The sequence below is a fragment of the Gymnoscopelus braueri genome (assembly GCF_963280865.1).
Source record: "Gymnoscopelus braueri genome assembly, chromosome: 24".
Classification (NCBI taxonomy): Eukaryota; Metazoa; Chordata; class Actinopteri; order Myctophiformes; family Myctophidae; genus Gymnoscopelus; species Gymnoscopelus braueri.
Window position 1 is genome coordinate 8,418,428 of NC_137626.1, and position 12,500 is coordinate 8,430,927.

Consider the following 12,500-nt stretch of genomic DNA (forward strand, 5'->3'; position numbering starts at 1 on the left):
GGCAGACGACCTGACCTCCACTACTAACACCACGGCCATCATCAAGAAGGCCCAGCAGAGGCTATACCCCCTCCGGAGGCTTAAAAAGGCAGGCCTTCCTACTCCTCTCCTCACCACCTTCTATAGGGGCACCATTGAGTCCATCCTGACTTACAGCTTCACCTCCTGGTTCAGCAGCTGCAAGGCAGAAGAGAAACATCGGCTGAACCGGGTGGTGAAGACAGCTGGGAGGATCATTGGTGCCTCTGTTCCCTCCTTGGTGGAGCTCTACACAGAGCGCTGTGCACGAAAAGCCACCAGCATTATAAGGGACCTCCATCACCCTTCCCATAGCCTGTTTGCCCTCCTACCCTCTGGGAAGAGGTATAGGAGCATTAACGCTCGAACAGGCAGGATGCGAAATAGCTTCTTTCCGAGTGCAGTAAGAACTGTCAATGAACTGCGCCCCCTGCCATTAGCAAAACCATGACCTTGAAAAATGGGATAAACACCAAACCGAGACCCTACACACAGAATTCTGCAAATCCATTCTCCGTACCCAGCGAAAAGCACCAAATAATGCATGCAGGGCAGAATTAGGACGATACCCACTCATAATCAAAATAAAAAAGAGAGCACTTAAGTTCTACAACCACCTAAAAGAAAGCGACCAAGATGCACTCCATAACAAGGCACTCAGACACAGCAAAACTCTAGAGAGATGCCCCCTCAGCCAGCTGGCCCTGGAACTCCGGGCACAAACACAAACAGAGCCACGAGATAGAAAACCCATTGGACTAAACCAAATTATAAAACAGCAAAAGGAAAACTACCTGACACATTGGAAAGAAGCAACACAAAAGCAGAGTAAACTAGAATGCTATCTGGCCCTAAACAGAGAATACGCAGTGGCAGAATACCTGAGCACCGTGACCGACCCAAAACAAAGAACAATCTTAACTAGGTACAGACTCAGTGAGCACAGTCTTGCGATCGAGAAAGGTCGTCACAGGCAGACCTGTATCCCGAGAGAAGACAGACTATGCACCCACTGCACACAAAATGAAGTGGAAACCGAGCTACACTTCCTAACCGTCTGTCCATTGTACCAAGACATCAGAGACACATACTTCCCACAGATTACAACCACACACGGAGATTTTGAAAACATGACCAATGACAAAAAACTCCCATATCTGCTGGGCGAAGTACAACAATGTGCAAACACAGCAGCAAGATTCGTGAGTTGCTGTGATAGGAGAAGGATATCAAACGGAACACAACCACCCTAAAGACTAATCATTGTGTATATTCCTGCACTATACCTGCACCCAGTGATCTTGGTACATATAAATTGATCTATTGAAGATTCTGACTTTCAAATGTACATATTTGTTGTTTTGATTGTATTTCTGTATTGCTGTATTGTGCTTTGGCAATGTAAACGTATGTTTTCTCATGCCAATAAAGCCCTTTGAATTGAATTGTGTGTGTGTGTGTGTGTGTGTGTGTGTGTGTGTGTGTGTGTGTGTGTGTGTCTCTTGCCGTGGTGTACAGCAGTCTCTGGATACTCGTGTGCAAAAAGCTCTCAGGCCATCTACCATTAAAGTTTAATTATTAATAGACGAGTGTGGTGTGATAGCGCTGCTCCGTACCCTAGGGGCTACACGTGCACACACACACACACACACACACACACACACACACACACACACACACACACACACGTGCACGCACACACACACACACACACACACACACACACACACACACACACACACACACACTAGGATGTCATTAGAGCAGAGCAGAGAGTGATAGAACAGCTGTCTTTGTTGTTGACTCTTCCCCTTTCCTCTCATTTTCTCTTTCCTCTCCTTTCACAATTCACTTTCTTCTTCCTCTCACTGTGTCTGCTGATTTAACGGTGAGACAGAGCACATGTAACCAAACGGATACATTTGATTTAACGGTGAGACAGAACACATGTAACCAAACGGATACATTTGATTTAACGGTGAGACAGAGCACATGTAACCAAACAGATACATTTGATTTAACGGTGAGACAGAGCACATGTAACCAAACAGATACATTTGATTTAACGGTGAGACTGAGCACATGTAACCAAACGGATACTTTTGATTTAACGGTGAGACAGAGCACATGTAACCAAACGGATACTTTTGATTTAACGGTGAGACAGAGCACATGTAACCAAACGGATACTTTTGATTTAACGGTGAGACAGAGCACATGTAACCAAACGGATACTTTTGATTTAACGGTGAGACTGAGCACATGTAACCAAACGGATACATTTGTATGGTTACAAAAGGGACAAATGAACTGAGGGTTTTGCCGTGTAACACAGTGGTTCGCAAACTTTTTTAATCCATTAAGTCTGAAACTCCACACAGAAAGGCCCTTTCACCAACCCCCACCTAGGGTATGGGCACTGATGACGCGGAGGAGAGAACACGCCCCCCAGCGCCCACAGCGTCCCCGGCGGGAATCCAACCCAGGACCTTCTAGCTGCGCGGGACAGCGCCACCGACTGCGCCGCCCTTGTACCTGTGTTGATTTCGTCGACTAAAACTATAACGAAAAATGTTTGTCGACTACCTTTTTTTACTGACAAAAACTAAAATAAAACAGAAATAAAAACTAAGCCATGATGACTAAAACTAAGACTAAATATATCGACAATTTCGTCAACAAATAAAAACTAGACTAAAATGTTAATGAGGGACTAGTGGAGAAGAGATCCAGTAGAACTAAAAGACAAGTCATTTTATGTTTGGTTGCGCTCGGGTGTTGCGATCTGAACATCAGCAGATCTACAAGCTCACAACGCGTCGCAGCACGAAGCTTGTAGATCGGCTATTTTCAGCTTGCAATTAAGTGTAAAATCAGCCATTATGACACCATCAAGGCACCGCCAAAATACATTTCAGTCGACTAAATCAACTGTAGATTAAGTCGACTATAATCTTATGATATTTAGTCGACTAAAACTAGACAAAAACTAAAACATTTCAGATGGCTAAAATATGACTAAAACCAAAATAAAATTTGCTGTCAAAATCAGCACTGCCCTGCACACTGGTTTTTAAGGAAACCATTGGATTAGTTAGTTAGTTAGTTGGATTAGTTTCAGTATGGTATGAATATCACCTTGCAGAGTCTCTAAACTTAGTGGAGATACATCATCCAACTCACTAAATATCATTGCACGGTTACTTTTTGTCAAAGTTTTTTGTCATTGTTGTGTTTTAAAGCATTTCAAAGCTCGGATTAATTTGAAAACTTAAGCCGAAAAAACTGTCCCTGGAGAAAAGATAGATTTACATAAGACCTACATAATTCAAACGTCTATGACTTGTTAGCCGTGCAATTATGTTTAGCCAACGCTGATCCAATCATTCTGGTAACTTCTGTAGCATTTTAATGACTTGGGAAAATGTACACAAAACTTTAAAAAATAAAGCCATCATCCTGAAAATGGTCTGTTTGTGTAGGATATCATAGCAGAAGCTGTGAATAGACCATGGCATTATTGACAATGGTATATGATCCTTTAAAACAGGGTTCAGGGGACCTCCAGGGGTCCTTGAAGGGGTTCCAGGGGGTCCCCAGCTAAATGAGTTAACATAGTATCACAATCAGCCCAACCTATTAAACCTATAAACATCAGCTATTTGAAAATAGCAGATCTACAAGCCAAGAGCTTGTAAATCTGTTATTTTCCTCACATTAAAACTACCTTGTATATGGGTCCCTGGCAAAACATATTTTCAGATGGGGTCCTGCGCTTATAGATCAGTTATTTTACGGTGCGTAACACTATACGCAACTAATACTGTAAATCTAATTCCAAACCCTAAATCTAACCTCTGAATATCTAATCCTAACCACAACCTGAATCTTTTTCTAATAGTAAAAGTCAGTGGTGTAAAGTAACTAAGTACATTTACTCATACTGTACAATTTTGAGGTATGTGTACTTTACTTGAGTATTTCCAATTTCACATACTTTTACTCCACTACATCTCAGAGGCAAATATTGTACTTTTACTCCACTACAATTATTTGAAAACTTTAGTTACTAGTTACTTTGTAGATTTTGATTATTATTACAAAACATACATTAACCACTTCAACCCTACAGTATATACATTTCGGCCATTTGAAAATAGCCGATCTACAAGCTCACAATGCGTAGCGATGCGAAACATCTCTCATATTCTACTGCACTTGTGGGGACATTTGTATCGTCACACACACACACACACACACACACACACACACACACACACACACACACACACACACACACACACACACACACACACACACACACACACACACACACACACACACACACACACACACACACACACACACACACACACACACACACACACAACAATAGGAGGTTTCTCATAGATTCCTGCGGTGTAATCACGTTATGCAATCTCCCAAGACCCTTGGACGGGCCCGCAGATGGACACACGCGCACACACACGCACGCGCACACACACTGCTCGTTCTGTCTCTCTGTCTCTTTCTAGAACCAACCAGTGACTAAGGAGGAAACGTGAGTTCAAGCTCACAATGCGTTGCGACATAGCTTGTTTTCATCACCATAGCAACCATAACAACCCTAACTATTCCTCTGTGGTTAAACTGGACTGCCTGAATTCTACCACGCTGAAAACAACTCGCTAAGCCTCTGGGTCTGATCACCCTCAGTAACCTGCCCCATAGGTAGCTCAGTGAATCTGCCTGTAGCAAAACTCTCTCTGTCTGTTGTCGTGTACAATGCAGCCTGCGACGGGAGCAGTGGTTTTAACACCTGGATCTCCCTCTGAGCCTGTATGATTTATGTGGGAAATGCAGAGTATCCACCTGTAGACAGCTCCTGTTTGTCTGCCCGCCGTGTGGATGTCTTCTTACTATTCTGTCCTCACACTTGCGTGTCTGTGCAAAGGCTAGACAGATAGCGTACAAACTCCCAATAATAAAGCAATGTCTTTAGAAGAGTAGTCTTTACTGTTACTTTAGTTAGTTACTTTGCAGATTTAGATTATTATTAGGAAAACATGCATTAACCACTTCAGCCCTATATACATTCCGGCCATTTGAAAATAGCCGATCTACAAGCTCGGTGGGTCTGCAAAAATGTTTAAATCTATTAACTTAAAATCTATTAACTATTCAAGGCAAATGAGTTCATGCAGAGGTTTGTAGTTTGGGTGAGAGATTATGCACTGAATAAATCAACTATTAGGTGAAAATAAAGAAAAGCCTGCTGCAATACATACTATAGTGCAGCATTCAGGTCTAGTCCAGATGTACACAGTCACAGGTAGGTTTATAAGCCTGTCAACACCTGACAGTCTCACAATGACAGCCCACACAGCCCAGTCAGAAACTTACTCTGTGCATTTTAGATAATGCAATGAAAATATAAAGTGTGCACATCGAAAAACAGATACGTCTTCTTTATATTACCGGAACCAATTATTTGACAAAGGTTGCAAATGCTTGTCCACCTGGCTCTCACTGACTTCATTCCTTAATTCCTATCGGCTCTAGTTCTCCCAGTGTCTAGAACGTGACATTTACTCTTAGCCTTGTTACAGTCCACTACCAGCACAAATACCGTCTATACCGTCATACTGTTGGGAGTACGTAGCAGTGACCTCTATAGTCCATTCTGATGCCCCTGTTCCTCAATATGGTGGAATAGTAACTGTGCGTTTATGTGTAAACATGACATGTAACAATGCCTGTTTTTGTGTGGACAGAGCCTCAATGTCTGACTTGTAGATTTGATAGTTTCGGCACTTTGATCATTTTATCCAGAGGAACGTACTCTTGTACAATGAGGAGCATCAATAAGAATGAATATACTATGGTGAGACTTACCATCAGCCTTCATGGCCTCTCTGAGCCCCCTGGTGGTGGGAGAAATCAGTGCAGTGATGCTGCTGGATCCACAGAAACCTGCTGCCTTGAACAACACTGTAAACTAACAGAGAGGAATAGAAAACAATGAGTCAATCTACACAGAGACAGACAGACAGACAGACAGACAGACAGACAGACAGACAGACAGACAGACAGACAGACAGACAGACAGACAGACAGACAGACAGACAGACAGACAGACAGACACACACACACACAATGTCTTACCTGATGTCTTACCATTCTAGATTTCAACAGACCGTAGAGAGAGAAGACAGACAGACAGACAGACAGACAGACAGACAGACAGACAGACAGACAGACAGACAGACAGACCTACAGACAGACAGACAGACAGACAGACAGACAGACAGACAGGTGGTTGTCTACTTGTTTTACACTGGGACACAAATGTCCAGGCAAATCATACATCACTACAATAGTTGCAAATTCATGTCAACGTGGCAACCAGATGGATTTACTCGATTCTCACAAATATGATTTTCTTTTTCTGTCCCCCAAGGAGAATTTGATTTGTAAATTGACATTTTAGAGAATAGTTTTGAGGTGGAAGATTCCTGTCCTCCACAAATCACATCAAATCCAACACGGTAACCTACTAACCAATCACAGCGTGAGACCGTCTCTCTGAATGATGATCATCACATGTCACTTTTAGCCAAATACTGTTTCAAGAAGAGCTCAAGTTACCATGTTGAACTCAAAATGCACTCATTTGTGACAAATGACCCATGGTGGCTCTGGAATCAAGCACTATACGATTGATACAGGAAAACATTAAACAGCTGATAACAGTAAAACCACTACAGGGGTGTTTTAAATAACACAGTCTTCCTCTATTGGAGGTGTTCTTTGTCCATGACCTTATCAGAACATGTGTTGACCCTATACTGAGGTAACTGCAGAAGAAATGCGAGCACTCGCCACAAACACCGGGTGCACGGTTCAAAGAGATTTAGACTAAATCAAACGATCACCAGCAGTCACTTCAAGTACTTGACTTTTATTTTCTGCCAGTGACACGGGCAGCTACAGACGGATGTGTTTCAGCATGAGCCTTCCTCAGCGCTGATCAAATGTGACGGCTTTGAAGAGCAATCGAGCGGTTGGTTACCACTGCTCTACAACATGTGTTTAAACCATCTACCCGTGTCCCTGAGTGTCAGAGGAACCCAAGCCACAGAGGTAGCTGCTGGCAACGACTTGCTACAGCCAGTAACTAGTGGTGTGATGTCATTTCGTAGCAATGTGGGAAAAGTATGGATCTCACCATTCACTCATCAGACTCTGCTGCAGCGCTGCATCCTGTGCCCAGGGGGCGCTCTTCCCGGCGAAGCTACTCTCTGGGTTGATCGTGGTGGAACAGTGAGAGCCAGGGCAGGGAGGGATGCTGCCAGTACACCAGGCTCTGCTGGAAGGAACAGCGCAGCTCCAAACACGACCTGGGGTCCTGGGATACAGAGATAAACAGCGTGAGGGTGTGTTACGTGTTAATGCCACGGGACCCACTTTGGGGGTCCTGACCTGCGGGTTGAGCAGCAGTGAGGTAGCAGTACCTGTATGCTATGGGGCAGGGTGGTGTAATGATAATGATAATGAATTTATTTTTGTATAGCACCTTTCCAAACAAAGTTACAAAGTGCTGAACAGAGCAAGGTTAAAAACAACAACAAAGCAATGCAAAAAATAGAAAAACTGTTTGACTACACACATAACAACATTAGAGTGTGTACAGTCATATAAAAACACTTAGTGTAGAGGTAGGTTTTCAGTAGTGATTTAAACAGAGGCACGGATGGTGCTAACCTCAGCTGCACCGGCAGTGCGTTCCACAGTGTAGGTGCCCGGGCAGCGAAGGCCCGATCACCCCGGGTTACTAGGTTAGTGTATGGTACCTCCAGGAGGGCCTTATCTGAGGATCTAAGAGTGCGCTCAGACTTTGGAGGGGACAGCATTTCAAAGATATAGGTAGGGGCCAGCCCATGCAGGGCTTTATAAGTAATAAGTAAAATTTGGAGCTCACAGGCAGCCAGTGAAGGGCGGCTAGTATTGGTGTAATATGGTCTCGTTTTTTCGTATTGGTAAGTAATCTAGCAGCAGAGTTTTGTATCAATTGCAGGCGGGATGTGACTTTCTTGGCAAGGCCAGAGTAGAGGGAGTTGCAGTAGTCGAGGCGTGTTGATATGAGAGCATGAATTACCGTTTCGAGATCGGGGGCTGACAGGAATGGCTTGATTTTCGCAATGTTCCTCAACTGAAAATAACAGGATTGAACAACTGATTTTATTTGTCTATTAAAAGAGAGGTCAGAGTCAAAAATCACACCCAGATTACGGGCTGCAGGTGTGACATTCGTGGAAAGGGAGCCAAGTTGTGAGTGGAGGGAGAGGGTTGAGCTAGGGGAACCGAATATAATAATCTCTGATTTTGACTCATGAAGGAAATTTTGGGTCATCCAGTGTTTGATGTCGGAGAGACAGGCCAGAAGGTGTGAAATATTTCCTGAACCGGGTGTACTGGGCTCTGCACTGCTGTGTCAGTCAGACCTGCAGCCTCCTCCTGGGCTCTGGGCTGCTCTGCCCAGGAGAACGGCAGCTGGGAGGTGAACAGGACCCTCGTCTCAGGCTCCAGTTGGTCGGGTACTCCTCACAGACAGGGGGCGCTATGGGGGCTGGGTCGCTGACCTGGGGACTCTATGGAGAGAGACATAATGAAGGTAAACAACAGGGTACATTAGTTACTAGACAGACACTGATGAGAGATGGAGAGAGATTGGTCTTTCTTGATGATAAAGGTATGCAGGCTTCAGGTAGAAATGTGTTGATAATGTTGTGAACATCTGAATAATGTGACATTAAAGTTAGGATGCAGAGAAACCCACCGGCAGCAGTGGAGCCTTCATCGCTTCATCAAACAGGGAGTCATCCTCAGAGAAGGACAGAGGCTTCTAAAGCAGGAGGAGAAATGATATCAAGTTGTTTGATGGTTCATTAAAAGTAAAAGTCCTCTTCTACACAACACTGACATTACACCTGACTCTGCCTCTCTCAAACAGGAGATAAAGGGTTAATACATGACAGTAATGCTTATTAACAAGATGCTTTTATGGGAAATAGACACATTTTCTGTCTACATTTTCTTTACAAGAGACTTTGAAGAAGAACTAGCCCAAAGTCGCTTATAATAAGCAGACATGGCAACACTGAGCGTGAGTGTGCAGGGTTGCCAGGTTTTGCGAGAGAAACAAGCAACCAAGTCTATGAAAACAAGCCCAAAAGAAGCAAGCCCTTCGCCCTTTAACCTGCACGCTACACGACCTGGCGCTGAAATGGACAGCTGTTGTTTCTGATGCTGCATAAGCAAATGCTGATTTTGCCTAAAACAAATTGTTATATGATATTTTTGCCATAATTGCCCACCCCTATGAATAGTTATATCAGCATGCCCATATATGGGCAATTGGGCATATACTGATGACATCAGGGATCTCCATATGGGAATAAAACAGGCACACAGATGCCCATTGTAGCCAAACCGGGAGCAGTACTGGCAGCGGACGTAGGGGGGTTTTCCGGGTTGAATGGGAAACATGGCCACAGACTGACTAAATAAGCGATTTAAACGGGTAGTTTCGCTTCGGACCTAAAATATTATGCTCCGTTCCAAACTTTAAACATCCGTGCGGCTTGGAATCTACCATTAGTTTTGGGATACAACATATACAAAAGGGTAAACAGCGGAGCCTTGGCGGACGTTCACCCGATTCTGGAAGGTAACCACCTAGAACCTCATCTCGGAGCTGTATAGCGGAGTGAGAGGTTCTTTATTGAGCTAGACGCCTGCTTACTGCAGTAACGGTAAACAAAAGACTCGACTTGACTCCAAACAGGAAAAATATTAATCACTGTCAATACAGACGAGTAAAAACACTCAACACTTAAACACTAAGCGTTAGTCTTATCACGTAATGCTCCCATTTTTTGATACACATGTGTGCTCTTCAGACACACCAAAATCTCTAGCACAGCACACACACACCTCCCAGTTCGTCCCGCCCCCCAACCAATCATATCCTTAGAAAGGTGATGGAAGAAAACACAGCGTTAGGATGATCTCTTAAAGTGGTACTAGCTTCTAAAGACCTGTTGGTTTATTACATTGACTGCCTATTATACTAAGGGTTTGAATATTAGGCACATATTAACGCTGGGGATATTACCCAGGGATTACGTATGGTTGCAGAAAGAAAACAAGTGTCTATAAGTGTCTACATTTAAAGGGACTACACTATGAATTTAAAAAAATAAAAAATATTTAATATCATATTGTTTATGTCCCTCAAACGTTTTTCAAAAGGTTTGATCCTAAATCAAGACTCAGATATACTCATTCCAACTAACTTCTCTCTGGCTTATAAAGCCAAACAAAATAATAAGAAAAAAAAGTGGAGTGGAAAAAAAGAAAAAAAAAATTGGGGGTTGGAACTGAAAAACGGGAGGTATTGTACCCTGAAAATCAGGGTGAAAATCAGTTTGGCCTGTTTTGAGACCAATTTACAGAAAACCCCAGATTTGCTGTGAAAGCCTGAGTGTTCAAACTGGGGTATTTTGGGGGATAGAAGAGAGGTAGGGGAGACCAAAAACACACAAAAAAGAAGAAAAATGTAAAATTCATGGTGTAGTCCCTTTAAATAATACATCTAAAATCACATTAATCTGCAATAAACATTCAGTGGTGAAGGAAATTATGAATAAAATACCAGAGTTGAGGTTAATGTTAATGTTAATCTAGGGTGTGGCGTCTGCCATCCCCTGCAACCCCAAATGAGGGCCCTGGGCCAGGCCTACACATTATGACATGTCCCCTACCACCTCAGGGTCCTAACAAAAGTTGTGAAAAAATAATGTTAGGATTTAGAAGACATTTGTAGAATCCCCCAGAAGCAAAGATTTGAGTTACAAATGTTCGCTTAAAAAATATCTATTCAAAGATTTGCACAAACTTTCATGATTAATAAAAAAAATGCAGATCTACAAGCTCGTAGCGCGGCACTCGGTGCCGCGCTTGTATATCTGCTATTTTTGAATAGCCCAAAGAAATGTGAAAATGACACAGATGCGTTCCCGGTCTGAATGGGTTAACATTAGACTGCCTTATATCTGACCTGTGTCAAATGTCCTGTGCTCCGAGGAGCAAATATTTTATATCTATTGATAATTCATAGCATGTGTGTGGGACTCAGTATTGATTGGCTTAGCTGGTGTTCTGCCCCCTCTCTCAATTTTCAATGACAACTTCTTTTATCTTTGTCTTTGTCTGGTGGGGCACAACCACCCAGACACTTTGATCTGAATCATTTGACACCAGAGTTCAAGTCGTTGTTCCTCTACACTCAAAAACACTTAAACCCTAGCGTCTGCATTATGTTTGGCTTTTTTTGGCGAACAGATTTGGTGTAGAGGGAAATACTAGCAGTCCTAGTATAGAGCCCTGGGGGACAGCGGTCAGCTCAGTATAGGCTATAGGGTTTCAGTGGTTTTAAGTATGGCAGAAGGGAAGAGCTCTATGTATGAAATAACTGTATTGGTCATGATGGAAACCATTCCACCATTTTGAGTGGTATTCTGCCATGTTGAGTGTTTGGTCCATTTTCAGTGGTGTTGGAAGTGAGGCGTTTCTACACCAAAGCAATCATGATACCAGTTTAATGTGTTCTGGCCTTATAATCCTCTCCAGGGAACTGTTTATTAAAACTGATTTCACGACTAGACGAGTCCGTGTGGCTTTGTTTTTGTGTTTGGAATATATTAATCTCTATAGCCAGATATCTGCATTTGAACACAGGATCTAAAGGCAAGGGACAATTTCTATTTGTTGTCAGTGACATAAATCAGTGGTTCTCAACCTGTGGGTCGGGGTCCCCAGGAGGATCCCCACATGATTTTTGAGGGGGTCCCCAGATGACAGTTACAATTTAAGGTCTTTTAAGAAAAGAAAAAGAAGAATACCATTACTGCATCAAAATAACCAACAAACTATACTATAAAAACTGGTCAAACATAAGCCAAATTGTCAAATAATATAAGAAAGAGGAAACATTTTTGAATATAGCCGATCTACAAACTTATAGATCGGCTATTTTAACAATATCTATCTGTGGAACCGAGTCAGACTAAATTGTATGCCTCAACTCATACAATCCAAGTGCTTGTCAGGGTGGGGGGTCCCCAGTTCAAATATGATTATTTTGGGGGGTCACTGCCTGAAAAGGTTGTGAACCACTGACATAAATGACAGTTTGATGTCAGATTTGAGAGGTTAGAGCTTCCAGACTGAGACACATCTTTAGAACTCTGATTTTTAATGCGTCAAATCATATTTGGGCTGCCAGTCTGAACATAACCAATGTGTCTTGTGTGAAAATAGTCCTGGCAAAGAAAATCGTTCTACTGTCCTTGAGACTTCAAGGAAAAATACATTCAAAAACCAAGACTAATAAATAAATGAAGAACATCAGATATAGA

At 42.8% G+C, this 12,500-nt stretch overlaps 2 protein-coding genes across 2 annotated transcripts in view; both read right to left on the reverse strand.

Moving 5' to 3' along the window:
- Positions 1 to 8,404, reverse strand: part of LOC308080276 (uncharacterized protein) — a 116,044-nt gene extending 107,640 nt beyond the window's left edge. Inside the window, exons 1-3 of the mRNA XM_080422072.1 lie at positions 7,783 to 8,404; positions 7,247 to 7,426; positions 5,914 to 6,016 (exon numbers count right to left, since the gene is read on the reverse strand). Coding sequence (XP_080278198.1) covers positions 5,914 to 5,916 — 3 coding nt within the window. The 5' untranslated portion in view covers positions 5,917 to 6,016; positions 7,247 to 7,426; positions 7,783 to 8,404. The remainder of the gene's footprint in view (positions 1 to 5,913; positions 6,017 to 7,246; positions 7,427 to 7,782) is intronic.
- The window catches only part of LOC308080260 (NACHT, LRR and PYD domains-containing protein 3-like), a 185,136-nt gene that overhangs the window by 136,241 nt on the left and 36,395 nt on the right, over positions 1 to 12,500 (reverse strand). The gene's annotated exons all lie outside the window — the stretch shown is intronic.